We start from the raw sequence: 27,065 nt of genomic DNA on the forward strand, positions 1-27,065 counted from the left end.
GACTGTGTCCGGCGCTGGAATGGACGGGACCTCGACACTTTGAAGCTCCAGACCCATCGCCGCTGCAACATCAGCTCCAAGACACCAACGGCTGCCGTGTTTGCATCGCAACGAGGACATCGAGTCGGCGTCCTGACCGTCCCAGAGCTGTCGGGAAGCACCCTGTGCCGCTACCGCGCCTAACTACGTCGCTGCGCCCGCCGTCAGCAGCGAGCACCCGACTGTCCGAGGCCGTCCGACCCGCGCAAGCAGCACCCCGACCCGACAGTCCGCGAAGATGTGCACGAGAGGACCGGAGATCCTCATACCATGATACCGGCCAAGAGCAATGGCGAACCGGCGAGGCACGAGGAGGGGCAGGGCCTGCTGGCAGGCAACTACGAGGAGGACGACCTAGGTACACATGTCGGCATCGACGCCAACGGCAGCGACGACAAGCTCGCGGCGACGCCCCAGAAGTCGCCGCGGACGCCGCACCGCGTGCAGTTTGACCTCACGCCCGAGGTGATTGGCGCGGGCAACGGTTCGGCCGGCGGCAGGATGTCGTACTCGTCGGACGAGGCGAGCCGGAGCTTCGACCTGGACATCGCCGAGGGCGGCGGCCAGGGGGAGCGTCACCACCGCGTGCCGCTGCTGACGGACATGGAGGCGCCGAGCGTGGCCGTGGCGAACGCGTGGGGCGACGGCGACGACGAGGGCGACGCCGCGGACGAGCTGCACGCCGAGATGCGGCGGCCCAAGTCGGGCCTCAAGTCGGCGTTCATGAACATGGCCAACTCCATCATCGGCGCGGGCATCATCGGGCAGCCGTACGCGATCCGGCAGGCGGGCCTCCTGGCGGGCATCCTGCTGCTCGTGGGGCTGACCATTGTGGTCGACTGGACCATCTGCCTCATCGTCATCAACAGCAAGCTCAGCGGCACGAGCAGCTTCCAGGGCACCGTGGAGCACTGCTTCGGGCGCGCGGGGCTCATCGCCATCAGCATCGCGCAGTGGGTCTTTGCGTTTGGCGGCATGGTGGCCTTTGGCGTCATCGTCGGCGACACGATCCCGCACGTGCTGCTGGCGATATGGCCCGAGCTGGCCCAGGTGCCCGTCATCGGGCTGCTGACGGACAGGAGGGTGGCCATTGCGGTGTTTGTCATGGGCGTGAGCTATCCACTGACGCTGTACCGGGATATCGCAAAGGTAGGTTTACCTGCTCAGGCCGGATGAGGGCAGAGTTGGGCTGACCACACGGACTCTGCAGCTGGCCAAGGCGAGCACGTTTGCGCTCATCGGCATGATGGTCATTGTGTCGACGGTCTTAATACAGGGGGCGTTTGTTCCGTCCGAGTCGCGGGGCTCGTTTAGCGTTCCCCTGTTGACGATAAACGGGGGCATATTCCAGGCTATCGGCGTTATATCATTTGGTATGAGTCGTTGTCGTTGCTTGCACCTCTCCAGCTAACACCGGACCAGCTTTTGTATGCCATCATAACTCGCTGCTCATCTACGGCTCGCTCCGCACACCGACAATCGACAACTTCTCGCGGGTCACGCATTACTCGACGGGCGTGTCCATGCTGGCGTGCTTGGTCATGGCGCTCGCGGGGTTCCTGACGTTTGGCGACAAGACGCTGGGCAACGTGCTCAACAACTTTCCCTCGGACAACAGCATGGTCAACGTGGCGCGCCTCTTCTTCGGGCTCAACATGCTGACGACGCTGCCGCTCGAGGCTTTCGTCTGCCGCGAGGTGATGCTGACGTACTGGTACCCGGACGAGCCCTTCAACCTGCGGCGGCATCTCATCTTCAGCACGGCGCTCGTGGCCGGCGCGACGGGCATCAGCCTGCTGACGTGCGACCTGGGCGTCGTGTTCGAGCTGGTGGGCGCGACGAGCGCCGTGGCCATGGCGTACATCCTGCCGCCCATGTGCTACATCAAGCTCACGACGCGGAGCTGGCGCACCTACATGGCGTACGCGGTGGTGGTGTTTGGCGTTGCCGTCATGGTCATCAGCGTGATACAGGCGGTTGGCAAGATGATAAACGGTACGTTTTCCTGACCCTCGGGCGCTTGCATACCGGCAGTATTCTGATTGTGTGACTGTAGGCTCCGAAGGCCCCGCGGCGTGTACATGAGGGCTTGTTGATGCAGGGCACGACCGAGTCGTCGGTGTAAGATATGGATGAACGGTGGACTGTACATGTATGACCGGGCATCGCATACCGGGACGGGCAAGGGGTCATGACGCCTGCGGCAGAGCACACGGCACATGGTATTTGCGAGCAGGACGGAGCCCGCAGGAGCAGCAACGGCAGCATGATGAGAGGCCTTTGGATAGGGACTGCATACAAGGTCTTTGGCGTTTCCTTGAGCGCAGATAGAATTCGACGATACATCATCGCGCGCCGTGGTCTGCACGCCACCACCATGCGGACCCCTTGCACCGGGACCAATGCAACCGGGGGGGGGGAGGGCCCGTCGTGCGTGCGTCCGTTGGCTGTCGAAGCTGCAGAGCGCAGATCCACAGGCCCGTCGCATGCATCACGAGGACGTGTAAGCGGTCCGTTGAGAGGGCCCCAGGACCTGCACCGTTTCACGCAGCAATGGGGACTCGACTCGACTCGACCTCGACTTGGCTGGCTTGGTTTTGCCTGCACGTCACACGTCACGCAGCCTCTTCGTCCAACGCGCTCGTCGTCCTTTATCGTTGCCTACACGGATCGTCTCATTTAGGCTTTTCGGTGCACCCCCCGCGGACTGGGACAGCGCGAGAGTCCATTCTCATGGTAGAGAGGAGGGGAGAGAGCTTGGCCTGGAAGCAAGCAGATGGGGCCTGGTTGCCTTGCTCGGAGCCTAGGCTGGCTGGCTGGCTGGCTCTCTACTTACTTCCTAAGTGCCTGGGGCTTCATGATAAGCTGCTGCCTCACGCTGTGATGGCCCGCCCGCCCGGCAGCCTCACTTAATGCTTCGAAGGAAGCACAGAGCCGCCCTCGGCTTGTAATCACTGGGCGTCGCATAGGTAGGCGTCCCCGCGCCGAGTCAGTGCCTTTCCGGGCGGTCATGTGTGCATCGCCCAGCCGGGCGGGCAGGTATGGACTATGGAACCCTCCCCTCTCCTCGACGACGACGACGACAACGCACCCCCATCGGCACTTGCAGCGAGTCTATTCTCGGCCCCAATCCGGACTGCCACACGTGTACAGTACTCGATCCGCATCATGTAACCTCATCCGCAATACTGTACTGATGAGCGGCGCCGTGCCGTGCTGGTAGGTACCGTCGACGGGGAGACGTACCAGGTATGGAAGTGGGCAGCAGGGGTCACAGGGGGCCATGTGCCCATCCTACACGGTGCCCATCCTACACGGCCCCCATCCGCCGCGCGCGGACTGCCCCTCTGGACCTACCCTCCGCCATATTAATAGTTAACAGCGACGAATATATAAACCCCGCTTCCACCGCGGACGAACCACCACGCGGCCATTTGCAAACGCAACTGGAGTCCCGTCCATCCATCCGTCCATCCCACCGTTCGCATCACACCACCGCGCGCTCTCAACAAGACGTCCGCATCGCCTCACGAAGAAGTCAACCTGTGTCTCGAAGAAGAATACCGCACCTACGAAAGCACGAGCCTACCTAGTAGTTTAAGACACCGCCTACATACACAAGATGCAGCCCGTCAACTACAACCACACCAGCTGCCCCAAGTGCGGCGCCGCCGCCGGCAACACCAAGACCTGCAGCAGCTGCGGCGCCGTGAGTTCCCCCCCTCCGGCCTCCCTCTCTTATCCCCTGCTTCCTCTCCGCCACCTATCCTGTCACCCATCTGCCTCTCTGCCCCCCTCTCTCCTCTCGCTTCCTCATCACATCTCATCCCCGTCCCATACCCTCTCCAAGGCCCCACGCCAGACACATGGCCCAAGGACAAAATAGCAAAGCAAGAAGTAACCGTCTCTAACTTGAGCCGCCTGCTCTGCCTCCACAGACCTGCCCCAACTAAGCCGTGGTCGCTGCACCCCGCCAACGCCATGCCCCAGGGCGATCCGTAGTGGGGGACAGCAAGTGAAGGAGACGGGGTTGACGATGTGACGACGACGATGATGAAGATGATGATGATGACGAAGACAACGAAGAAGACGAGGGAGGAGTTGGTGGCGGGTGACTTGACATTCAGGTGGTGCGCTGAAGAGACTCAGATCGGAGTGCGGCGGCCCTATGTGTTCAGGCGGGCCCACGGCCAGGCAGGCTGTGATGTTGCCTTGGCAGGTTTCGCCTATGTAGCAGCCACAGTCTAGGTCAAAGCTCTACGGCCGCAGTGCCATGGGGGCGAGATAGCCGAATGGACTCTGGTCAGAAACAAGATGATGTGACCGTTCCACGAGTCCACGTCCATGTCCCTCCGTAGAGCGTCGATGCAAAGGAGTGAGTAGACGATAGTCACCACGGCACGCACCAGTCAGGCAAATACCACAAAGTCCAGCTTTACTATTGATGCTCCGTCCTGCTGTCTAAGTCACCAACACGGCCAAGCAGCCACAAAAGGAGAGAGAGTCGAGACCAACAGCAACATGCATGCACCGCCGTCAAAAAGTCCAACGACACAAGCACAAAAACGCAACTAAGCAAGGTGTAAAACGACGGCCCAAGACAAAAAAAGATGTATGCAGCCGTCATCGGCGTGCCTCGAATCCCGGCACTTCCCAACAGGCGGCAAATCCACTACAGTCTCCTTCCCGCTGTCCGCACGCTTCCTGGTCCTCCGTCTCTCCAGGCCGCTGCAGAGCAAAACAAACACGTCCCAGGTCTCAGGCCCATCTCTCGGTTGCGCAACAGATACATAAAACAATCGCACCCAGCCCTCCACCTCCTGTCTGACGAAGGCGCGCAGCACGCTGCCAAGGCCCGAGCCATCTCCGCGTCCCCAGTCCACGTGGACCGAGAGGGCAGGCCGGCAGCCTCCCGGGATATCGAACAGTGAGCACTCGTCACGCGCAAGCGGGCCGAGGCGATGGCCCCAGCCAAACTGGCTGAGCGAGGCGTCGACGAGACGGTATCAAACCCCAAACATTGAGAATCTTGTGCAGACGCGCCGGGCCCGCGCCGTCGAGGCCGTCCCAAACCCTGTGTGTCATCCGAACAACCCCGGCCAGAATTGAGTGTGGACTGGAAAGACGATTGATTGCATTACAAGGGTGACCGATGGATGCGAATAAAAAAACAGGTTGCTGTGTTTGTCATGGACGGGCTCGCCCCCGGTGACACCCCCGCCTTACAACACGAGGCACTTCTTGTGGCTGCTCTTGCGGCTGCTGCGAGAGAGCAGGGCCGCGCGGGTAGCATGCTCAAACACCTCGCGGACGCCCTCGTTGGTCTTGGCCGAGCACTCGAGGTACTTGTAGGCACCGATCTTCTTGCGAACTTCCTCGCCCTGGATTGATGATCATGTTAGCATTGCACTGGACACGCAGCCGTCCGGGGTGAAACGGCACAGCGGAGACAAGTCCTCGGCGGCATGTCTGACGCGGCCGCGAGGGCGGCAAAAGAATCAGGGCTTACCTCTTCGGCAGTGACGGGCTTCTGGCTAGTCTTGCGCAGCTCCTCGGTAACCTTGGGGTCGTATCGCAGATCCTTCTTGCAGCCAACCAGGATGATGGGCAGGCCCTGGCAGAAGTGAAGGACCTCGGAGATCCACTGCAAGCGAGGCACATGCGTTAGCATTTGCTTATGTACTTGCACATTCGCTCTGCCGAGTGGACAGCAGCAGTGCACTAGGAGGAACACTGTACCTTCTCCTGGACGTTGTCGAGGGAGTCGGGCGAGTCGATCGCGAAGCAGATCAGGATGACGTGGGAGTCGGGGTAAGAAAGGGGTCGGAGACGGTCGTAGTCCTCTTGGCCAGCCGTATCCCACAGGGCCAGCTCGACGTGCTTGCCATCAACCTCGACATCGGCGACATAGTTCTCGAAAACGGTGGGGACGTAGACCTGAGCGCCTGCATCAGCAAATACCGTCCAAAAGGTAATGACATCGCAAGCCCTGGGCTGCCGCAAAAGCCAAGCACGAAATGGCCGATGCCACGGGCAGCGTTGGCTGCTGGGACGTTGTATTGCTCCTTGTTGAGGCTCGGCGACGGTCGGTGGGTGGAGAATCGGCAGCAGGCAGGCAGGCGGGCGGGCAGGGGCTCGACGTTTGATCAATTCTTACCTCGGGGAAGGTTCCCTTGGAGAAAACACTGCAAATGCATCAGCAAAATGATCGTTGGCAAGGGGAGAAGGCCGCTGGCGATGGCAGCTCGCGCAGAGGCTGTCGTGCGAGATACGAGCGAGCGGGCTGTGATTACGATTCGGGGGGGCGGAGAGGAGCTGAGCTAGGTACTCACATCAACAAGCAGGTTTTACCGCAGGCACCGTCGCCGACGATGACGAGCTTTCGGCGGATCTCAGCCATGGTGTGTGCTTGTGTCGGGATGACGATAGAATGCGAGGCGCGACGACGAAGAGCGAGGGCGTTGGCTTGGGGATGCACGAGGGCAGGACAAGCTGGGAGGTGGTGGTGGATGGAGGAAGAAAGAGGACGGACGTCAGAAGGGGGAATGGTCGGTGGATGGTGACGGTGCGGTGGCAGATAATGGACGGCCGCTGCTGGGCTGGGCTGGCTGGGCTGGGCTTGACTGGAGTGGCCTTCTGCGTGCGCTGGACCTGGACCTGGACCTGGGGCCAGCCTGGCTGGGAGTGGCTGCTGGGTCGGGGCCTCGCGGCGCTTGTCACTGGTACTTGACGGCTGATAGGAGCGATAGGGGGCAAGGCGCCCATCGAGAACAGGTCCCGTCCTGTTCAGGCGCGACAGCTGGACAGGGCGCCTGTGCTGGGGCAAACGGGCGCTGGACGGATGGAAGGGGAGGGGGGCTTTGGGGGTTTGGTTGCCCGCGGGACCTGTGTCAGGCACCACACACACCCAATGAAGAGAGGCTTGGGGCCTGAAATGTGAAATGGGGGCGGAGGCGCGGCTCAGAGAGGATGCGCCTTGGTGCTGTGCGGGTACCCCATAGCAGGTCGGCTGCCGCAGGGGTACCTAGAGACTAACAACGGAGGCCGGCAGCTCGCCAGGGACTGTGCCTGGCTTGACCACGGGGGCCCGCAGACAAACCACCCCGTCTCCTTTCCTGAGGCAGCCAGGCCCGCCCGGAGCGCCTCGTAATGGACGACATGTACGAAGTACCGAGTACCCCACGCTCCAGGTACCTCGTCACCTCGCTGCCCTCGTCACCATGTCGGCCGTCGTCCTGCCTGCCTCACGTCACGTTCCAGCCTGCCTGCACTGCCTGGCACACCTGGAGCTCGGAACAGGCGCCGCAGGACTCCCCTCGAGGTACCTTGTCCTCACTGAAGCGACCGTTGGCCCTGGCGGGCGCGTTCTGGGAAGCCTCAGGTAGGGGGCATCTTTCGGGACAAAGACGCTTTGTTTGCCTCCAGGACATGCGCTGGCCAGTTCAGGACCGTCCATCTGGCCCTCGGCATCCTCAGGCGGCTGATTCTGGCTGATGCAGGCCTCTGCCGCCGCGGACTGGCCTGCAGCCAGGGATCGCCATCAAATCTACGGACAACGAGCACAGGGTGCGAGAGGCGTCAACCTTGTCCACTCTGCCCGTCTGATGGATGCCCTCCCGGTCTCCGCTCAGTCATCCAGCGCACCGCGAGCTGCGCAGTCGCAGGCGAGCCGGGCAGTGCCGTCCGTTGAGGGAGCTGCGGTCGTCAGCTGGGGCCGCAGTGCAAAGCTTCAAGGTTCTGCTTGTTCCTTCTGGGTCACTGAAGATTGGTGGGGCAACACCTCAGCGAACTCCCAAGGATGGGGCCCTGGGCGCACGCCAGCGCGTCCGTGATTTGCCCGCGCCCGGGCAGGTACAGGCGCACGCGGGCCTTCAGGGGGGACGCCGTGCCACTGGAGCTGAGCAGCCGTCCCCAAGCCCCGAGATAAAGTGGGCGACGGCGCAGGCCCTGGAAACGCCTAACAAGAAGCTAAACGTAGCGCGATCGTCGTCTCTTGGTGGTTTGTCGACCGTTTTATGGAACTCCGGATGAAGCTTCTGGCCCGCATGGGCACCTGCAATACAGGCAGTAGAGCACCCGTTCTGCAGGATATCAGCCAGGCACGGCGGCGGCGGCATACCAGCGACGCCGACTCGCGCAGCTGCTGTGCGCCGTCACACCGACGACCCAGGCCAGGACACGGGACAGCAGACCGGCGAGACGAGGCCCGGGGCCATGCCCTGCCCTGGCAAGCCCGGGTCACAATTATTACCTGACTTGTTCTTCGTACTTTGTCGGTACGGAGTCATCATGCTGGCTTCCCCAGCGGCCAAGCCCAGACCGCCCCATGGCGGCTCCGCCTGCGGCCAGGGATCGCGGCGGACGGGCAATGGACATCGCTTCGGTCGAGTCGTTCGGCGCGGTCACCGCTGCAGTTGGCTGTGGTCACTCCAACGAGGCAGGACAAAGTACGAGAACGGCACACCCTGGCCGTGGAGGGTGTCATGGTGTCGAGCTGTCCATTGCCGTCGTTGCCAGTCTGCCGCACAAACACCCAGACGCGTCTGCGGTGCGGACGCGCGAGGCCAGGCCTGCCCGCCATGCCATGCGTGATGGAGCGTTTGCATCATGCACTGCTCCTGGCCACCTTATCGGGCGAGCGTCGCTGGCCGTTGCCTGGGTAGCACCGAGCCTGGGAGCCCTGCTGTGCCACCGGCGCTGCGTCCCGACTCGCCACGCCCACATGATCGATCTCGCCAGGCCTCTTGCCGCGTCCGAGAACTGCAACGGGACTTGCGCGCCTGGCTGGGCTTCCAAAGTCCTAGATGCGCCTCAGGCTGCTGCAGGACTCTGGCAGCGGAACACGGGCCTTGGCCGCACGTGATGCGCCACGATGACACTCAGTCCTGTTGGATACGAGAAGGATGGCCGTCCAACAAACGCTTTGCAGTGAGACGGAGCACACTCATAGCATAATAAGGCACGGCATATGAATGGAACCCAATTGCACGTGCTCTGCCGCAATTGAGAGCCCCGTGGATCGCGTGCGGCCGGCAATGAGACATCGGGCTGCACCCCGTTCTTGCGATTCGGGGCCAACTGTATCACGGCAGGGACTGAATGAGCACGAATATGGTGCAATACCTACATGAACCCCACCATCCATCGGCATCACTGAACCTATCTGGGCGATCAATGGCGTTGCGTGGGCACGCACTCTGCCCACGAGCAAGCTCGGTCACAAGTTGCCTACCCTGTATCGGCATCCAATACGGTGTGAAAACTCAACATCTCAAGTCATCACACTGTGACGGGTAATTCCGCAGCTGCAGTGAGAATTTCCAGGCCGACCCAGCACCTCACGAACCTCGACGCACGCGATCCTCGACAGCAGCGCCGACAGCCCAATTCCACGACAGCGGGTGCCGGCCGAATTCGACTCCCACACGGCAGGACGAGCCAATTGGTCCAGTTGCCGGCTCACGATGCAGAAACTCGTCAAGCGAGCCGCCCAGGCCCAGCGCCAGGCCGGCCGCCGGGCGCGACAGCGGGTCGAGCAGGAGGCCATCGACCACCGGATGCGCAACCGCCAGGCGCTGCGGAGCGCCGTCTCCGAGGTCAGGCAGAACCTCAAGGACGCGAGGCGGGCGAGACAGGAGGACTGGGAGATGGGGCCCCTGGCGCCCAAGCGCGACCTGGGCTTCAACAACTACGGCGCCTTCAGGGAGAACGTGCGGCAGGACTGGTCCAACTACGGCCTGCACCAGCCCCCGCCAAAGGTCGTCGAGCAGCGCTGCGCCTGGGCCGGCGGCGTGAAGCAGCTCAACCTCGCGCCGCAGGACCGGGTCGTCATCCTGGACGGGCCCGACAAGGGCAAAATCGACAGGATCAAGGCCGTCCAGGCGGAGAACGGCACCGTCACCCTGGAGACGCACCACAGGGTACGCACCGCTTGAAATCTCGGGCACTGGTACAAGCGGAAGGCTGACAATACCTCACAGGCGCTCGCAGTCGGCATGTTTGACAGCCCTGCGCGGTCACAAGCGATGCCCATATCCGTCGGTTCGATCCGGCTCGTCTACCCCATACGCAACCCCGAGACGGGCGTCACCCGCGACGTCGTCATCAACCAGCTAAAGGCCGTGCCGCCAAACATGCAGTCCGAGAACATGACGCTGGACCGCTGGGAGTACGGCAACAAGTGGGACCGCGTGGTGCCGGGCATCAACGTCGTGATCCCCTGGCCCGAGGTCGAGGCGCCCGAGTACGAGGCCATGCCCGCCGACACGGTCCGCGAGCAGGTCGAGGACCGGACATTCTACTACGGCCTGCTGGCCCCGCCCATGCCGGAAAAGGTGGTCGACGAGCTGCGAAACAAGTACTCGAGGTTCCGAACGAGACACGAGCCCTGGTACGTCGAGCAGAAGGAGATGGAGGAGGAGATTATGGCGGGACGGGACGAGGCTCTCCGATCGATGCAGACGCCGCTGGAAGAGTTCCACGAGATGCAGCGGGAGATTCGCGACTCCCAGGGCGAGCCGGAGCTCAGCGAGGAGATGCTGGAGAAGCTCGGCCAGATTATGGCGCAGAAGAAGGCGGCGGCGCTGGAGCAGGCCGGCGTGTCCGAGGTCCCGGAGGGTACGTCGCCCGCGCCCGGGTCTCAGTGAGGCGTCGGGCGTGCGGCCCTGGGAATCATGCGGCGCGACTCGGCCGGTATGAGGAGAGCCCTGTAATAGTAGACGTGTTGAATACTGTACATCACGATCGCGCAAGACACGCGAGACATTTTCGACGACCTGGCCAGTCTGGTAGCCGTTCGTGACTTGAGGATCTCATGCAAGCACGGTGCTGCTTTGCTTGCCACAGCATCGCCCGCAGGCGGCTTGCACCGGTTCATTCGCAAGGGAGGGGATCAGGGAAGTCAAACCTCAGCGGCGGCCAACGACATTCGGCGAAAGTGTCTCACGGGCTGCCGAGCATCCGTCAACGGAGCGTGCCAGCGCACCCGGCGCGCAAGACAACTGACGTCTTCCCGCCTCCCGCACAGCACCGGTTCGCGAATCGAGTGCGTTCCGCGGGAGGGTCTGGACCGGGGCTTTGTCGCTGCAGCAGCCCCGAGGTGTTGGCTGCTTGGCTCTCATCTGTCAGAGCGTTTGGACGAGACGGCTCTGCCTTCGGATCCGGCCGGCTGGGAATCGCGGTAGTAGAAGCTAGGCCGGCGGCCACCCCACCGGGCCAAATGGCTCGGCGAAGCTATCCAGCTGATAGCGCCTCTGGGGCACGTTTGCTCTTGTCGCCGCACGAGGTTGATGAGGAGCGGAGAGAGAATTCAGTGGTGCGAATTGGGCTACATGAAGTGACGACGAGCTCGGTGTACTCGAGAGTCATGCCGAGTCGAAGGAGCAATTCCAATGGAGGTTGAGAATCTATGCGTCGGTCAGCTGTCAGCGCTCTACTAATACCAAGCCCGTCCCGCAGTCGACGACCCCTCCCCCACTAACAACGCCGCCGATCTGCGGTCCACGATAAGAAGCAAGCTTTCACAGTCGACCTTGGCCGAGATCTCTCCCCCTCCTCTACTTCTCACCCCTCCCTCTTCTCTTCCTCTCGTGATACCCTCATCTGTCTACAGCTCCTGAAACGGCAACCGCCTTCCTCGAACTCTCCGATACGCACTCACCAAAGCGCGCCCACCATGTCCCACACCCACGCCCACGACGGCGGCGCCTCGCACTCGCACGACGGCCCCGGCGGCTTCAACGCCCAGGAGCACGGCCACTCGCACGAGATCCTCGACGGGCCGGGGAGCTACGTCGGTCGCGAGATGCCCATCGTCGAGGGGCGCAACTGGTCCGAGCGGGCCTTTACCATCGGCATCGGAGGGTACGTCTGCCTCGCGTATAACCCGCCGCCGGTCCTGACCGAGTGCGCCGGCGGCCCTGTCTCTGCATGAGGAGGACTTGCGCGTCTCGTCTCGCAATGCAACGCAGTAAGAGGGGGAGCCAAGTGTAGACGTGCGGAATCGGCTGACAAAAAGACGACGCGCCTGCCCTTTAGACCCGTCGGCTCTGGCAAGACGGCGCTCATGCTGGCGCTCTGCCTGGCGCTGCGCGAAAAGTACTCGCTCGCGGCCGTGACCAACGACATATTCACGCGCGAGGACGCCGAGTTCCTGACGCGGCACGCGGCCCTCCCGCCGCAGCGCATCCGCGCCATCGAGACGGGCGGCTGCCCGCACGCCGCCGTGCGCGAGGACATCTCGGCCAACCTCGCCGCCCTCGAGGACTTGCACGCCCAGTTCGGCGGCGTCGACCTCCTCCTCATCGAGTCGGGCGGCGACAACCTCGCCGCCAATTACTCGCGCGAGCTCGCCGACTTCATCATCTACGTCATTGACGTGAGCGGCGGCGACAAGGTGCCCCGCAAGGGAGGGCCGGGCATCACGCAGAGTGATCTGCTTGTCGTGAACAAGACGGACCTGGCGGATATCGTGGGCGCGGATCTGGGCGTCATGGAGCGGGATGCGCGCAAGATGCGCGAGGGCGGGCCGACCGTCTTTGCGCAGGTCAAGAAGGACGTCGGCGTCGACCACATCGTTAACTTGATCCTCAGCGCGTGGAAGGCCAGCGGCGCCGAGGAGGAGCGGAAAAGCAAGGGCGGGCCGCGGCCGACCGAGGGGCTGGATGCGCTGAAGAAGCAGCCTTGAGGAACGTACATCGGACAACCTGGATAGGGAAAAGCAGAATTACGAATCATGCCCAACAAATGCTCGTCCGTGTCGAAACCGTCATATTTTGGTATATGCGTCATGCGTCTGTCTATATGCCATCAAGTTCATTCATTCCATCATGACGTCCTCGCCGTCTCCTTGGGCCCCGCGTCGGCCTCGAGCAGCCGCCCCGTGACGGGCACTGACTCGCGCGGCCAGACACGCTTGTAGAGGCTCACGCCGACGGCGTCCTGGGGGTTGATGCGCCCGTCAAATGTCGCCTTGAAGTAGCCGTGCGTGCCCAGCGGCTCCTTGATGTACCCGCTGCGGCCGCGCCGGGTCCACAGCGGCATCGCCTTGAACCACTCGACGTCCTCGCGGTTGAAGAACATGTACCGCACCGTCACGATCTTCTTGTGGATGTGGTACGGGTGGCCTGTCAGGATGACCCGCTTGGCGACCACCCTCGACGTCGAGGGCGGCAGCGCCGTGCCCGTGCCGATGAGCTTGAGGCCCACGTCCGGCTCCTCGTCGTCCTCGGACACGGCGCCCGGCACGGTCCTCTTGAAGAACATGGCCGGCACGGCACCCCACGTCACGGGGCCCATGAACGTCGCAATTACCGACTGCCCCGGGTGCACGTACCGGCAGAACTTGTGCACGTCGTTGGGCGTCGAGCCCGACTGCGAGAGGACGGGCTTGATGACCATCCTGCGGGGGCCGCACTGCACGACGAGCTCCTCCTTGGACTTGACCGACTTGGTGTAGTCGGAGCTCAGGTTGAACAGGTAGTTGACCGCCGTCTTCTTGTTCTCGTGTCGCAGGAGGGAGAAGAGCGTGACGGGGGAGCTTGGGTCATACGTCTTTTCCATGGCCGCCGGGACGCCCTTGAGGTAGACGTGCACCCGTGTGCCGGGCTCGACGCCGCCCACCAGCGCCTCGCGGATCGACTTTGACCGCGACGCGTTGTAGTCGGGGATCTGCAGCAGCCGCCTCCAGTCCTCGGGCTCGTGCGCCCGGTCCTCGTCCTCCTGCCACGGGCTCGTCCGGAGGCTCTTCAGGCCGCGGTACCGCGCCAGCCGCTCGCGCGCCAGGACGCCGGGATGCAGCTCAATCTCGTCGGGGAACTCCTTGTCGTCCTCGACCTCGTCGCGCTTCCGCGCGCGATACTGCTTGAGCTGCTCGGCGTCCTCGTCCTCGTCGAGCTCCTCCATCATCTCCGACTGCGGGTACTCTGACGGGCCGGCCTCGGTGGGCTCGGGCTGGGCGTACCCTTCGATGCCGTCCTCTGCACCAAACTCTTCATCCTCGTCCTTGCCGTCGTCCATCTCGACATCTTCCATGTCGGAGCCCGAGTCGGAAACGTCGTCGAGATACCACGCAGCCTGGTAGTTCGACGTGCCCTTGGGTACGCGCTTCTTGACCTTGCGCGCCTCCTCCTCCTCGTCCGTAAAGTAATGGTGATCGTCGAGCAAGACACCCTTCTTGCCTCCAGTGATGGTGGACATGGCGCCATCCTCATCGTCGTCGGCGTCCATGACGACATCGTCGGGCGCGAGCTCGTTCAGGTCGTCCTGGTCTGCCGTCGGCTCCTCGAGCAGCTCCTCCGCGCCGGTCTCAGCCGTCGGCTCTTCGCCCTTCTTGGTCTGCCTCGGCAGCGGCGCGGCAACAATCTTTTGAATCTGATAGGTGCCCCAGTCGCCGATCTGGACCAGCCGGTCCGCCTTCAACCCCCGTCCGCGCACCACGCCGGTGATGATGGTGGGGTCCGAGTCGTGGTAGGCAAACTTAATGTCCTCGGCCAGCATCCAGCTCCTGTCGTCCCTCCACCGGATGCCCTTGGGTGTCGTGCTGCAGAGAGAGCGCACGAGGTTGGCGCACTCTTGCCGGTTGTCGAGACTGTACACCTTTTCCTGCTCCGGGTGAAAGTGCGTGATGAAGGACTTGAGCGAGGCCACGACCGATTGCTTCTGCTTGGCAGGCTCCACCTTGTCGAGGTGCTGAACGACGGTGAACAAGGTCGACAGGCCCTGGCTCTCGACGCTGCGCAGGATGAGCTCGCCGAGCGCGTCGACCTCCTCGTCGGCAGACAAGACGACGACGACAAAGTCGGCGACGCGAGCGGCGTCGAGGCAGGCGCTCAGGTCCCTCTTGAGCGGGACATACTGGAGCTTCTGCTTGAACCGGTCGACCGTGACTCGGAAGTTGCCGTCGCGGACGTCGGCCTCAATGTCGAGGCTGCCATTGAGCTCCCGGACAGCGGCCTTGGCGTCGCCATCGGCGCAGAGCGGGAGGACGGCCACGACCCGAGGGGCGCCATCGCGGCCGGAAAAGATGGAGTTCTCCTTGAGATGCTCCTTGTGCTTGGTGAGGCGGGCCTGCTTGGCCTGGTTGCGGCGGTCGAACTTGGACATGACTTGCTGGTGCGGCGTCTTTCGCTGGCCGCGCTCGTTGGGGACCTTGCCTGCAGACACGGGGTTAGACGGGACAGACAGGCCTTGCTCTCGAGAATGTCACATACCCTTGGCGCGGTCTCTCAGCTCGTGCTTGGAGGCGGCTTTGGACTTGAAGGGCTTGTGCGACACCTTTGTGGTGGGGCGGTGCGAATGGGCGACCGCGACAGGCATCTTGCTGTCGCCGCCTGCCTTGAAGCGGAACGGGAGCGACGCCAGGGTGAAGTCGAGGAGCGCCGGCCGGTTGTGACGGAGAGTATTCGAGTCGAAAACGGGCGCAATCGACTGTCTGGCGCGCTGACCGCTGCCAACAGATAAATGTAAGTGCGTGCGGGTGCGCAGAGCAAAGTACGGCGCCTGGATGGTGGGGTTGGAGGGACGGCCGCCCGGTTATCGAGAATTTTTTGTGCGGCACCCCTGCGCTATCGATAGCGCCGGCGGGTCCCTGGATGGGCTGCTGCCAATGGCCGCGCCGCGATACCAGCAAAAAGTCCCTGGGCGGTGGAAATTTTGTTGCATCTGCCGTCCAGCCATTGATTGAACATCTGCCCGTCCGTCCATCCGCTTCCCACCGGCACGCATACGACACCGCACCACAGGCCGCCATGGAGGTCGACACGATTGACGAGCCCGTGACGCAGGTGCGCGACAACGGCGCCCTGGCCGTCAAGAAGACGCGCATGGAATTCGTCTCGCCCGAGGAAAAGGCGCGGCGGCGGCGCCTGCAGGAGGCGCACAAGGCCTACGGCCGCGGCAAGAAGATCGACACCAAGCACATCAAGGACAAGAAGCTGCGGAGGAACCTGAAGCACCTCGAGAACAAGTACCAGCACGCCACCATCAAGGCCAAGGATGCCGAGATCCTGCTCGAGAACACCAGCGGCTTCCTCGAGCCCGAGGCCGAGCTCGAGCGCACCTACAAGGTCCGGCAAGACGACATTACTTCTGGCGTCGCAGTCGAGACGGCGCAGAAGCGCTTCGATCTCAAGCTGGACCAGCTAGGACCTTATACATGCGAGTACTCGAGGAACGGGCGGGAGCTGCTGTTGGCAGGCCGAAAGGGCCACGTCGCGACCATGGACTGGCGCGAGGGCAAGCTGGGCTGCGAGCTGCAGCTGGGCGAGACGATCCGGGACGTCAAGTGGCTGCACAACAACCAGTACTTTGCCGTCGCGCAAAAAAAGTACGTCTACATATACGACCGCGACGGCGTCGAGCTGCACTGCCTGCGGAAACACACCGAGGTCACGCACATGGAGTTTCTCCCTTACCACTTTCTGCTGGCCACCATTGTAAGTCGCCCTCGGTTTGCGACTCCATTCAAGACGCAAATACTGACACGCGCAGGGCACCGTTGGTGTGCTGAAATACCAAGACACCTCGACCGGTCAGCTCGTCGCCGAGATGCCCACCAAGCTCGGCCAGCCCGTCTCCATGACCCAGAACCCCTACAACGCCGTCCTCCACGTCGGACACCAGAGCGGAGCCGTGACGCTCTGGTCGCCCAACTCACAAGAGCCTCTGGTCAAGCTCCTGGCGCACCGCGGGCCGGTGAGGTCCCTGTCCGTCGACAGAGAGGGGCGATACATGGTGTCGACTGGCCAGGACCTCAAGATGGCTGTCTGGGACATCCGCATGTTCAGGGAGGTCAGCAACTACTACACGCGCCAGCCCGCCTCGACGGTGGCCATCTCAGACACCGGATTGACCGCCGTCGGATGGGGCACGCAGACGACGATCTGGAGGGGCCTGTTCAACAAGAACGCGCCGGCGCAGGAGCAGGTGCAGAGCCCGTACATGGCGTGGGGCGGCGAGGGCAAGCGCATCGAGCGCGTGCGGTGGTGCCCCTACGAAGACATTCTCGGCGTGAGCCACGACCAGGGCTTTTCGTCTCTGATCGTACCGGGCGCGGGCGAGGCCAACTTTGACGCACTCGAGGTCAACCCGTTCGAGACGGCCAAGCAGCGGCAGGAGTCGGAGGTCAAGGGCCTCCTCAACAAGCTCCAGCCCGACATGATTGCGCTGGACCCCAACTTCATCGGCAACCTGGACCTGCGGTCCAACGCGCAGAAGAAGGCGGAGAAGGACCTCGACACGCCCGCCGCGGACATTGCCGAGGAGATTCGCAACCGCGCCAGGGGCAAGAACGGCGCGCTCAAGAAGTACCTGCGCAAGCAGCGCAAGAAGAACATTATCGACGAGAAGCGGCTGCGGGTGGACGAGCTGTGGAAGGAGCAGCAGCAGAAGAACGACAAGAAGCGCAAGGAGGTCGAGGCGGATCTGGGGCCGGCGCTGTCGCGCTTTGCCCGGAGAGAGCATTAAGCGGCGGACGCTTAGAGAACAACGCAAAGACGATAATACCCCAAAGAAGAGGCCCGATCCTCATTACGTCCAATCGAAACGGTCTATTTGCTGTCGTGCTTTTGCCGGTGCTCTTTCTACACGCCGTGCATTATATGTGAATATCTATCGTAGCCAGCGCGCCCACGCACCCTCACGCTCATGATGCCCATGTCCATCACGCACCGCCCCCAAACGCCTAAGGTACAATCCCACGTCCAGCGACAGACACAGAATCCGCGCCGCTGTCAGATTTAAAGCAGCTTCAGGTGGCCCGTCACCTGGTCGACGAGGCTCTTGGGCGCGGGGCCGACGCCCAGGACAGTCATGCTGCCGGCCTCGATCTGCGTGCGGCCGGCGTCCTGGATCACCTCTGCGGTGAGGCCGAGGGCGCGGGCCCGCCGCCGCAGCTCGAGCATCTCGTCCTGGCCCTTGACCTGCACGGCGATCTTGGCCTGGCCGAGCTTCTCCCAGCGGGAGAGCACCTTGCGCTGCGGGGAATCGGGGGCGGCGCGCGAGAGGGCCTTGAAGCAGGCGAGGGTGGCGTGGGAGCACTGCGCGGCGATTTTGCCTGTGAAGCGGAGGGTCAGCCGTCTGAGGAGAGTACTGGATGGTCGTGCCGCCGTTCTCATGGCCATGGATGGAGGCGGGGGAGAGGGAAGGCCTGTTACGCACCCTTTGTCATGCCCAGGTCCGTCCGCACGACGAGCACCAGCTTGCACTCCTCGCCGTTATCCACGATGCCTGGCGCGGCCGCAGCAGCACCGGCACCGACGCGCAGCCCCTGCCTGCGGTCGGCCTGGACGCCGTTGGCCCAGTTGGGCGCATGGTCGAGCAACGTGTCGTCCTCGTCGACGTCGCTCTCGTCGCTCTCGACGGGGTCGCGGTGGAAGCGGCGGCGCTCCTCGGCGAGCCCGGGCGAGATGAGGTAGCCGCGCGTGGTGAAGACGCCGAAGAGCCAGCCCGTGACGAAGGTGGCGAGCGCCGTGGTGAGGATGATGCCCGTCTGGGCGCCCTGGTCGGAGGGCATGGCGGGCGGGCGGAGGTGTTGTCGCGGAGACGGACGAGGGGAGCGAGAGTCGGACGGGAGGGGGAGGAGGGTTTGCGATGATGCGCTGGAGGTGGTGGTGCGTGGTGCGTAGGCAACTTTGGTAAGGCTGGATCGAAGCCTTGCGGAAGGCTTGTGGAATGGCGGACGGAGAGGCGGCGGCCGGAGGCGCGGGACGGAGTGGAGAATTGGGTCGGGCTCAGCGGCGAGCCAACCGCAGGGCCCTAACGTTTTGAGACATTCGTCCCTCTGGTCGCCCCTAGCGGCGGCCATAGGGACGAATGTGTCAAAACGCAATTCGGGCGCAGCACTGCAGATGCGGCGGGGTGTAAGCTACATTCATTGCAGACACCAGAACTACCATCTCCGGCGTAAAGAGCCCAAGGACCCAAGAAGCTGTTGAATGAAGCGCAATCTTGGAGCATGGGACTTGAATAGCAAGAAAGCAAAGCAAGCACGGCGAACTATACTGACTGAGGGGACAGGCCGATGTAAGTCGTAAGTTCGAAACTGCGGTGTCGCCGGCACACAGCATCGCTGATATGGTGGGCATCCGTAACGCTTTCAAGCCACAAGTTACAAGAGACAATTGCATCGGAAGTACATAATAGGAGGTGGTCGAATTGCAGTTTGCAAAAACTCAACTAGGCGGCTGCGAGGGCCTCAAGAAACTGCGCCTGGAAACCCACCGCGGCCCGTGTCTCCCGTTGACCGTGTGCGCATCGCCCTCAGCTTGACGAGACTCATACGAAACCACTCCGCTTCGACTCCATGCCAGAGCCTGCTCCCAAGGCCGCTCCAAAAAGCTCACTCATTCGTATTAAACGTTCAAAGCATCATTCCAGAACTTGAAGCCGCTGCACGACATTGGCTGTCGTAAACGGCTCGCAGAGGATCAGCACCGCCTCCGCGTCCACGTCCTCCTCCCCGCCCTCGTACTTGACGTCTGCCGCGTACTTGCTCAAGCGCCTGTACCTGATCCTGGGCTCGCAGCGCGTCAGGCGCACAAGTATCACGTCGGTGCCTTCGCGTCCGAGGCTGCGCAGCAGGGCTGCGCGCACGATGGCGTCGTCCCTGTTGGCATAGCCCGGTATGAACGGGGCGCGGCTGTCCGGCCGGTCGAACACCTCCTCCAATCCTTCGTGAATGTCCGCGACCAGGTCAGGGACGCTCTTCTTGGGCACTTCGTCGGCGAACGGCAGGTGAAAGTATCGCGGAGTGGCGCGGCGGGGGGTGAAGCTCTGCCGACGGGTCTCGACGTCGCCGGCGGCGACCCAGCATTGCACCCCGTCATCTGAGGTGACGGCAGTAGAAGTACTCATTGCGCCGGAGGGTCTTATGAACACTGCGATGTAACACTTGAAGGGTCGCTCTGGAATACGATAGGTTTTGGGCGAGAACAGTCAAGCGAAAGCGGAAAGAGACGTCAAGGAGACGGCTCGTAGCTAAATGACTGTCCGCTTCAGAAGGTGGGCATGGAGGATATAGAGTAGAGACGGGCAGCTAACTCGGCTGAACATGACTATAAGTGAGTAGAGCTGGATAGTAACGTAGATGACCCCGCTTCGACCCGATCGAGACGGTGGCATGTAAGTGATGATGATCCGACAGGGAGAGATCCCTGCGACAGACTGCATGTGGGTGAACTGATAGGAAGTCGTCTCCTCAGCTGCAAGTCGTCATGACCGTCCAACAGCATGAGCTGAACTCACGGCCAAGTCCAGCCATGCTGCATGAAGACATGCATTCTAAGCCATGCATACCCTCTTACTATTAACCGCGGACAAACCTTTGACTAGAGCGGCGCCGGAACTGTGAGTCCGTAACGGCCCGGCTGATCGGAGTTCGACAAACCCCCAGAGTCGAGGAGAGCATGTCGTAGGTTATTGAATTATCAGGCGCCCGCACGGCCATGACCAGAACTTGGCGCTCGCCTGTGAGGCTGTAGTGACGTGCGCCGTGATGCAAGCACTCAAGGTGCCGCAGCGTTGGGAGACGGCTCGCGCCGGGGGCCCACTGTTACCCGCAGCAGGCAACCGACGACGCCATCACGGGCACCCTGTTTGTCTGACTGTTAATCCACCACGCACCTTAACGTACCTCACACTCACTCAACTCCCTCAACTCACTCATTCACTCGCTCACTCAGCCCCCCCTGAACCCCGCGCCTATGGCCCACGACAACAAGAGAGCCCTCATCCTGGGCATCTCCGGCTGCTCGTCCAGCGGCAAGACGACCCTCGCCCGCCTCCTGCGCGACATCTTCCCCAGCACCTTTATCCTGCACCAGGACGACTTTTACAGGCCCGAGACGGAGTGAGTGAGCGTGCCCCCCGCCCAGATGGCGAAGACCTGCCTGAATCCTTGCTTACCGTCCTCGCAGACTGCCGTCAAAGAATGGCCTCCTCGACTGGGACTGCGCCGAGGCCATCGACGTCGTCGCCATGGCCGACGCCCTCGCTTACATCCGCCAGCACGCCGAGTTTCCCGTATGCCCTCCCTGGACAGCTGCCCCCGATGACGGGAGCGAGTGAACGTGATGGACTAAAATGAAAGACTGACCGGCTCGTGTGTACGTGTGCGTCCCCAGCCCACGCTAGACTCCAAGGAAGACCAAAACTCCGTCGGAAAATGCCCCGTGCCCGACTCAACCATCGCCGCCCTCAAAGCCAAAGTCTCGTCCGCGCTGCCGCCCTCCCACCCGCTGCTCCCCCGCGGCCCCAGCTCCGGCTCCAACTCCGGCTCCGGCGCCGACCCCGTCCCCAGCCTGCGCCTCTGCCTGCTCGACGGCTTCCTCCTCTACGGACCCTCCATGGCCGCCCTGCGCTCCAGCTTCGACGTCAAGCTCTTCCTGCGCGCGTCGTACGCCCGCGCCAAGGCCCGCCGCGAGGCCCGCGACGGCTACGTCACCCTCGAGGGCTTCTGGGCCGACCCGCCCGGATACGTCGACGCCATTGTCTGGCCCAACTACGTCGAGGAGCACGCGTGGATGTTTGAGAGTGGCGACGTCGAGGGCCGCTTCAGGGACGAGGTGCTGCGCGCCGAAGGCATCAGGGTTCTCGAGGGGGCGCCCGTGGATGCCGACATGGAGCAGCTTCTGGAGTGGATGGTGGATTTGATCTTAGAAGAAATGCGCAAGCTGCAATAGACTTGAAATGAGATGATGGAAAACCGCCCCTGCTGGATGTATTCAAACATCTTTGATATAAAGTACGGGATCCCTGGCCATGGCGGATCCAAGACGTCCCCTTGGTGTCTATGACATTCAATCGCATGCTAAAAGCCACACATCATAACTCATGACATACTCGCTCCCCCTCATTCCGAAGACCCCTCGCTTGAAGACGACTCCTTCTCCGACATCAACCTCCTCACGGCTTCTTGCGCCGCCTTGGTCTTGGCCTCCTCTTTGCTCACCCCGTCCGTCACCTCGGCCACGACTCTGTTCCCCACGTGCACCTTGCACAGGTACGTCTTCTCCCCGCCTGCGCTCTCGGCCATGTCCACCTCGTACGTGACCGTCTGCGTCATGGCCCACTGCCCCAGCTCTTCCTTAGGATGCTGGACGTGCACCTTGTCGCGCACTATACGATCCAGGTAGGCCATCATCCCGAACCGAGCCAGAACCTGCTCACAGCTCTCTTTCGACCCCGAATCTACCCACACCGCGCCAATGATTGCTTCAAACAGATCCGAGTAGAACTTTTTGGCCTGCATTCGTGCAAGAAGCGCCCACGGGTAGTGTGTCCCGTGCCACACCGCAGCACAAATATCCCCGCGCAGTGCCTCGAACCGCTGAACGGTCGCGTCCTGCTCCAGCCCAATGGCCACCGAGTTGTGACGCATAAACTTCCACAGCGGAAGTGCGACGTCCTTGTCTACGACTTGCAAGTCGCGGGTGATGAGATTCTCATGCTCCCGTAGTCCGTGCTCCATGACGACGAACGAAAGAAAGTCCCCATTGACCATGGCTGTCTTGAGCAAGTGCATCTGGTAGTGCGGGAGAGGAGGCTTGACAGCAAACAGCTTCGTGACAATGATGTTGTCCAGGACTGCGTCGCCGAGAAACTCGAGTCGCTCGTACGAACGCTGGCCAGAATCAACGACATACGAACCGTGAGTGACTGCTTCGACAAGCAGCGACTTCTTCCTGAAGGAGTATCCAAGAAGTGTCTCCAAGGGTTCCAGGACAGGCGGAAGCGCCACATCGGGCTGAAGCCGGAAGAGTCGCTCGCGACTGCGCTCGACATCTCGCCAATTGCACTCGCCCAGGAACGTCGACATGCATGTGATAGCCTTGGGAATTCCTCCGTCTATAAATGAGGCGCCGATCAGCGCTTCAACCACGTCAGCCAAGGTCTTTGTCGACAGCCGGCGACCCTTTGCAGGTTTCCCGCCCTGGTGCAGGAAATTGTCGAGGTACAGTGGGCGCCATTTTTGGCCGGTGAACGGACGTGTGAGGATAAACTTGGCGAGCCCGCTCTCGAGTGCCGCTCGGCAGAGCCGCGAGTTGGCAATCAGCCTGTCTCTAAAGAACGACAGGTAGCCCTCCGGCCAAGTCGGATCTGGTAGATGTCAGTACTCTGTTGTTCCTGGCGTGATTCCGCGGCACTTACGATCCGAAGCTGCCTGAACCGAGCTGCAGTACTTGAGAATCGAATCGCCCAGAAACTCTAGCCGTTCATAGTTGACAGGCTCAGATGCACTACGCGCGCTGATTGCCTCCCTGACGAGTCTAAGATCCGAGATTCCCACTCTGTTAAGTATGGTTCCCGCCAGTGTTTTGGCCGTGAGCATGACTTCCAGCTCGTGTATGATGGAAGGTATCATCATGGCAAACTGCGCATGTCTTGCCGGGATCTTATCAGCGGTCGCAGACGATTGCGGCAGCACCCAAGGGTACCTCTTGGTAGTCGCCGTGGCGTTGGCGTCCGAGTGCAGGCGATGCAGAAAGTCGGATCGCTTCGTCCACCGGTTGAGCACCAAATACTGCTCATCCTTTGGTGCAAGCTCGTAGTCGAAGAAGGGATGCTGGACCTGTTCCGCGGGCGGCCGTGACGGGATAGTGCCTTCGAAGATGAATGGCGTGCCCGAGGAGTCCCTGACGAGATATTGCCCCGTTCTCAGGCGCTCGTCCCGCGCATCGAATCGCGCAGCGCCAATCTGACGTCTCGAGATTGAACTCTTGGAAGAGACTCTGACAACGTGCGGCCGGTCGTCGACAGCCCATCGGTGGGAAAATGTGAGCGCAAGCAGCGTCGACGTGTGGTCTGGCAATCTTGATGCTTCCTCTTCTGACAGCGGCCTCTTTGAGCTAAACTCAACCCAGCAGCGCTTGTCGTGCGTGAGGAACAGTTCAATCGGCTGCAGCTGGTCCAGGTCGGCGGGTATGAGTATGTCATATTCTGACCTCCCGTATCTTTCGCCATCAAAAGTGAGGCCATACAGCCACTTCGGGCCACGGCGCTGCCACTCCCCGACAACCGCCTGCCACGGACTAAACGGCGGCTCAACGTCCACTTCGGCCGCTCTAGTCTCCACGCCGGGTATGTTGTCGAACCTGAACGGCAGCAGGTTGTCATTGACCAGGCGGGCACGATAAAGAGCCACGTACGCGCGAAACGCAACCTCCTTTGTAGCGTTCTTCTCAGACAACCAGGTGGATTCGCCGTCGATTCGTCGGAGCGCCTCGGGAATGGTTGGCGGTAGCAAGACCGTCGCGCTAAGTCTTGCCGGCGATGTCTCGTCATGGCGCTGGAGGATGTAGTCTGGTCGACTGTCGACAAACTCGCCCTGGGACAAGATCCTGCAAAAGTGCTCGAGATGCTGCTTTGCATTGTCAAAGTCCAATCGCGCGCCAGTGGCTGCCACCTCAAAGCAAGTCGAGCCCGTCTCCTCAGAGTCTTCTAGCACCTCCAGCTGGCGAATCTCTCTCTCCTCATCCTCGTAGACTTGGTTCAGCTCCTCCTCCAGAGCCTCCCATTGTCTGATGACGTTTGATGATCGCTCAGAGAGCAGAACCAGTCGCGAGTTCCTCATACGGGCTCGCCCGCGGCGCTGTATAAAGGACTTGGGGGTCTCGGGGTGGTCGAAGCAGACGACAAGGTTGCATGCCGGGACGTCGATGCCCTCTTCCAAAACTGCCGTTGCCACCAAGAGGTTAATCTTGCCCGAGCGAAACTTTTGCAGCGCCAACTGGTCAGCCTGATCCAGAAACTCGTACACATTCCGCCTGCGCCCTTGGAAGTTGGATGCGCCAACCACAAAGCCAACATTGTACTTGTCCACGATCCTGGGACAGGACACGAGAAGCTCCCACAGCATCGTGACAATGACACGATCCTTGGCAAAGATGATTCCCGTGACGGGATCCTCCATCGAGAGCAGCTCCTGCAACATCACCGTCACCTTGCTCGAGACGTCGTCGCCCCGCTGCGGCATGGGAGACGGCTGTCGCGGCGCCACGCGGCGAAGAAAGTCGCCTACGTAGCGCTTTTCCTCGCTAGACCACTGGTCAAAAAAGTCGTCTCCTTTGCCCAGCCGATCGAGATAGGTGCTCGTCGCCTTCCACAAGTAGAGGTCGGCAGCCCACGGCCCCAGTTGCTCTGCGACCTGGACGCAGCGACTCCAGAGTCCATTGACCTGGTTCTGCGAGTACGTGTCGTACTTTTCGATGGCCCGCTCCAGAGCTCGGCGATTTCGATCACTGGGCTCTGCTCGTAGGCTCAGGATGTAGGGATCGCGCGTAATGTCGAGCTCGTGTCGCTCTCGCTCGAGAGACCTCATCGACGCAGTCCTCGACGTGAAGAGCTGCGTATCATGTGGGATGTGGACTATCTGAGGCTTCTTGACGCACTTCAGGAGCTCCTCGCGGTGCAGAGTTGGCGATATGCATTTGGCGTTTAGCGTCGCTTCGAGGGTCTCGATGTTCTTGACTTTGGATCTGATGCTCGGGGTCGCCGTCAAGCCGAGAATGGCAGGCAGACTCTCTCTTGCGCCTCGTCGATGATAGAAATCCGTCATAATCTTGCTGCCCGGGTGCTTGTCGACGCAGTGATGGGCTGCGATTGTCAGAGCAGAGCTTCAGCAGCGAACCATGACGTACCTTCGTCGAACACTATGAGCGACAGCTGGTCCAGCCTCACAAACGCATGGCACAACCCATCAAGAAGGACTTGATATGTCGTCACAACGATGCGAACGCCCTGTAGGAAGGCGTCCCAAGTGCCGGCGTTCCAGGAATCGATGTTGTCGTTGCCCGTCAGCAATTTCAAACGGACAGAGGGAACCTGCAGCCGAATGACCTCAAACTGCTGAGCACATAGCGACACGGTCGGAGCGAGGAACCATATTATCTACAAGTTGCGTCAGGGCTTCGGCCAGCGACGACAAGTTGACGACCGTTGTTACCTTTTCGGAACTGGATCGTTCCAGCTCGGCCTTGATGCGAAGCACAGCTCTAACCAATGGTCACTACACACTTCACGTGGACGCGGCAGATGAGAGAACGTACACTTGTGTCTTGCCGCTCCCCGTGTCCATCTGTTGCAGTTGTCAGGACGAGGATTGCAATGCGCCGCAAAGTGGTAGCCTGGCATACCGCAACGATAACATTTTGCCTAAGGCTCTGGTCGAGCATCTCCAGCTGGTAGGCTCTGGAACTCATGATGCCCCCAGTGGCGGTTTGAGAGACCTCATTGTCACGACCAGGAGCCGTCGATGCCTGATCTGAAGATGAGGCATCCTGGGCGGCGGCGGCTGCAGAGACGATCTCCCTAATATCAGGGGCGGGAGGCGTGGCCACATGCCGGATCGAATACGGGTCATCGGACGAGTCGGGCTCGTCCCCACCAGAATCGACGGAAGAGGTAGCCGAAGGCATCTCGTGGATGCCGAAACGCCACCTGACACGGAGCTGGACGGACAGCAACGATGGGGGCGCAGATGGGTGTGTGTCGGCGAACAGGGCGTGACTCAATGGCAGCCTAAGCCTCTTGGATGTTGCGACAGGGGAGCACCCCGTTGCGACAAAGAGCCAAGCAGGATGACAGGCTGGACGTTTGGCGTTGATCTCGACAACGTGACTCCGTTTGCAAGTCACAAACTAGGCCTGGCCGAAGTTACCATCAACAGGGGCGCGCCGGCTGGATCCACTCGCAATTGCTCGAGTCCTTGGCCAGTGGTGTCCCGTCAACACCATGATGTGCGCACGTTTTGCCCGACAGAGAAATCCCCGATACACGGGCCGCGTTCAGCAATGGCAGGACCGGGCCAAGTTCTTGGGTCCTGTGGCGTTCACAGGGCGATGCAATGGCGTCCTGGCAGTGCAAGGACAGGTCCGCGACACTGCGCCTTGCAGAGTGCTTGCTCGGCCGGACTTGGGCGAGAGCCGCTCCGGTCCGTTCAAGAGTCCTCAAGGACAAAGGGAGCGACAGGGCAACGGGTACCGCTGTCAGGCTGCCGGCGGACCACGTCCCGGGTTGGTAAGCCTGCGTTT

General features: G+C 61.8%; 10 protein-coding genes across 10 annotated transcripts; 5 read left to right on the forward strand and 5 right to left on the reverse strand.

The window, feature by feature from the left end:
• Nucleotides 1-309: 309 nt before the first annotated feature.
• PLICBS_007442 (uncharacterized protein) lies at nt 310-2,124 on the forward strand (the record flags this gene model as incomplete). Its single annotated transcript, XM_018320879.2, has 4 exons — nt 310-1,188; nt 1,250-1,412; nt 1,462-2,034; nt 2,096-2,124. 4 exons carry the CDS (start codon nt 310-312, stop codon nt 2,122-2,124), a joined length of 1,644 nt encoding a protein of 547 aa, XP_018180776.1.
• A 3,137-nt stretch (nt 2,125-5,261) lies between these two features.
• On the reverse strand, nt 5,262-6,439 carry PLICBS_007443 (GTP-binding protein Rho1; the record flags this gene model as incomplete). Its single annotated transcript, XM_018320880.1, has 5 exons — nt 5,262-5,420; nt 5,549-5,683; nt 5,779-5,976; nt 6,197-6,224; nt 6,372-6,439. The coding sequence occupies 5 exons, from the start codon at nt 6,437-6,439 to the stop codon at nt 5,262-5,264; spliced, it is 588 nt and encodes a 195-aa protein (XP_018180777.1).
• Nucleotides 6,440-9,503: 3,064 nt separating this feature from the next.
• PLICBS_007444 (uncharacterized protein) lies at nt 9,504-10,685 on the forward strand (the record flags this gene model as incomplete). Its single annotated transcript, XM_018320881.2, has 2 exons — nt 9,504-9,959; nt 10,020-10,685. 2 exons carry the CDS (start codon nt 9,504-9,506, stop codon nt 10,683-10,685), a joined length of 1,122 nt encoding a protein of 373 aa, XP_018180778.1.
• A 1,028-nt stretch (nt 10,686-11,713) lies between these two features.
• On the forward strand, nt 11,714-12,724 carry PLICBS_007445 (uncharacterized protein; the record flags this gene model as incomplete). Its single annotated transcript, XM_018320882.2, has 2 exons — nt 11,714-11,901; nt 12,076-12,724. The coding sequence occupies 2 exons, from the start codon at nt 11,714-11,716 to the stop codon at nt 12,722-12,724; spliced, it is 837 nt and encodes a 278-aa protein (XP_018180779.2).
• A 140-nt stretch (nt 12,725-12,864) lies between these two features.
• PLICBS_007446 (uncharacterized protein) lies at nt 12,865-15,354 on the reverse strand (the record flags this gene model as incomplete). Its single annotated transcript, XM_018320883.2, has 2 exons — nt 12,865-15,191; nt 15,249-15,354. The coding sequence occupies 2 exons, from the start codon at nt 15,352-15,354 to the stop codon at nt 12,865-12,867; spliced, it is 2,433 nt and encodes an 810-aa protein (XP_018180780.2).
• Nucleotides 15,355-15,785: 431 nt separating this feature from the next.
• Nucleotides 15,786-17,502, forward strand: PLICBS_007447 (small subunit (SSU) processome component; the record flags this gene model as incomplete). The annotated part of the gene is made up of 2 exons (XM_018320884.2): nt 15,786-16,472; nt 16,528-17,502. The coding sequence occupies 2 exons, from the start codon at nt 15,786-15,788 to the stop codon at nt 17,500-17,502; spliced, it is 1,662 nt and encodes a 553-aa protein (XP_018180781.2).
• A 272-nt stretch (nt 17,503-17,774) lies between these two features.
• On the reverse strand, nt 17,775-18,550 carry PLICBS_007448 (uncharacterized protein; the record flags this gene model as incomplete). The annotated part of the gene is made up of 2 exons (XM_018320885.2): nt 17,775-18,091; nt 18,196-18,550. The coding sequence occupies 2 exons, from the start codon at nt 18,548-18,550 to the stop codon at nt 17,775-17,777; spliced, it is 672 nt and encodes a 223-aa protein (XP_018180782.1).
• Nucleotides 18,551-19,404: 854 nt separating this feature from the next.
• On the reverse strand, nt 19,405-19,890 carry PLICBS_007449 (uncharacterized protein; the record flags this gene model as incomplete). Its single annotated transcript, XM_018320886.2, has 1 exon — nt 19,405-19,890. The coding sequence occupies one exon, from the start codon at nt 19,888-19,890 to the stop codon at nt 19,405-19,407; it is 486 nt and encodes a 161-aa protein (XP_018180783.1).
• An 848-nt stretch (nt 19,891-20,738) lies between these two features.
• On the forward strand, nt 20,739-21,716 carry PLICBS_007450 (ribosylnicotinamide kinase; the record flags this gene model as incomplete). Its single annotated transcript, XM_018320887.2, has 3 exons — nt 20,739-20,884; nt 20,952-21,057; nt 21,159-21,716. 3 exons carry the CDS (start codon nt 20,739-20,741, stop codon nt 21,714-21,716), a joined length of 810 nt encoding a protein of 269 aa, XP_018180784.2.
• A 170-nt stretch (nt 21,717-21,886) lies between these two features.
• PLICBS_007451 (uncharacterized protein) lies at nt 21,887-26,450 on the reverse strand (the record flags this gene model as incomplete). Its single annotated transcript, XM_018320888.2, has 6 exons — nt 21,887-23,133; nt 23,185-25,629; nt 25,674-25,923; nt 25,979-26,027; nt 26,082-26,110; nt 26,169-26,450. The coding sequence occupies 6 exons, from the start codon at nt 26,448-26,450 to the stop codon at nt 21,887-21,889; spliced, it is 4,302 nt and encodes a 1,433-aa protein (XP_018180785.2).
• Nucleotides 26,451-27,065: the final 615 nt, after the last annotated feature.

Source organism: Purpureocillium lilacinum (assembly GCF_023168085.1).
Source record: "Purpureocillium lilacinum CBS 284.36 DNA, scaffold_5, whole genome shotgun sequence".
NCBI lineage: Eukaryota > Fungi > Ascomycota > Sordariomycetes > Hypocreales > Ophiocordycipitaceae > Purpureocillium > Purpureocillium lilacinum.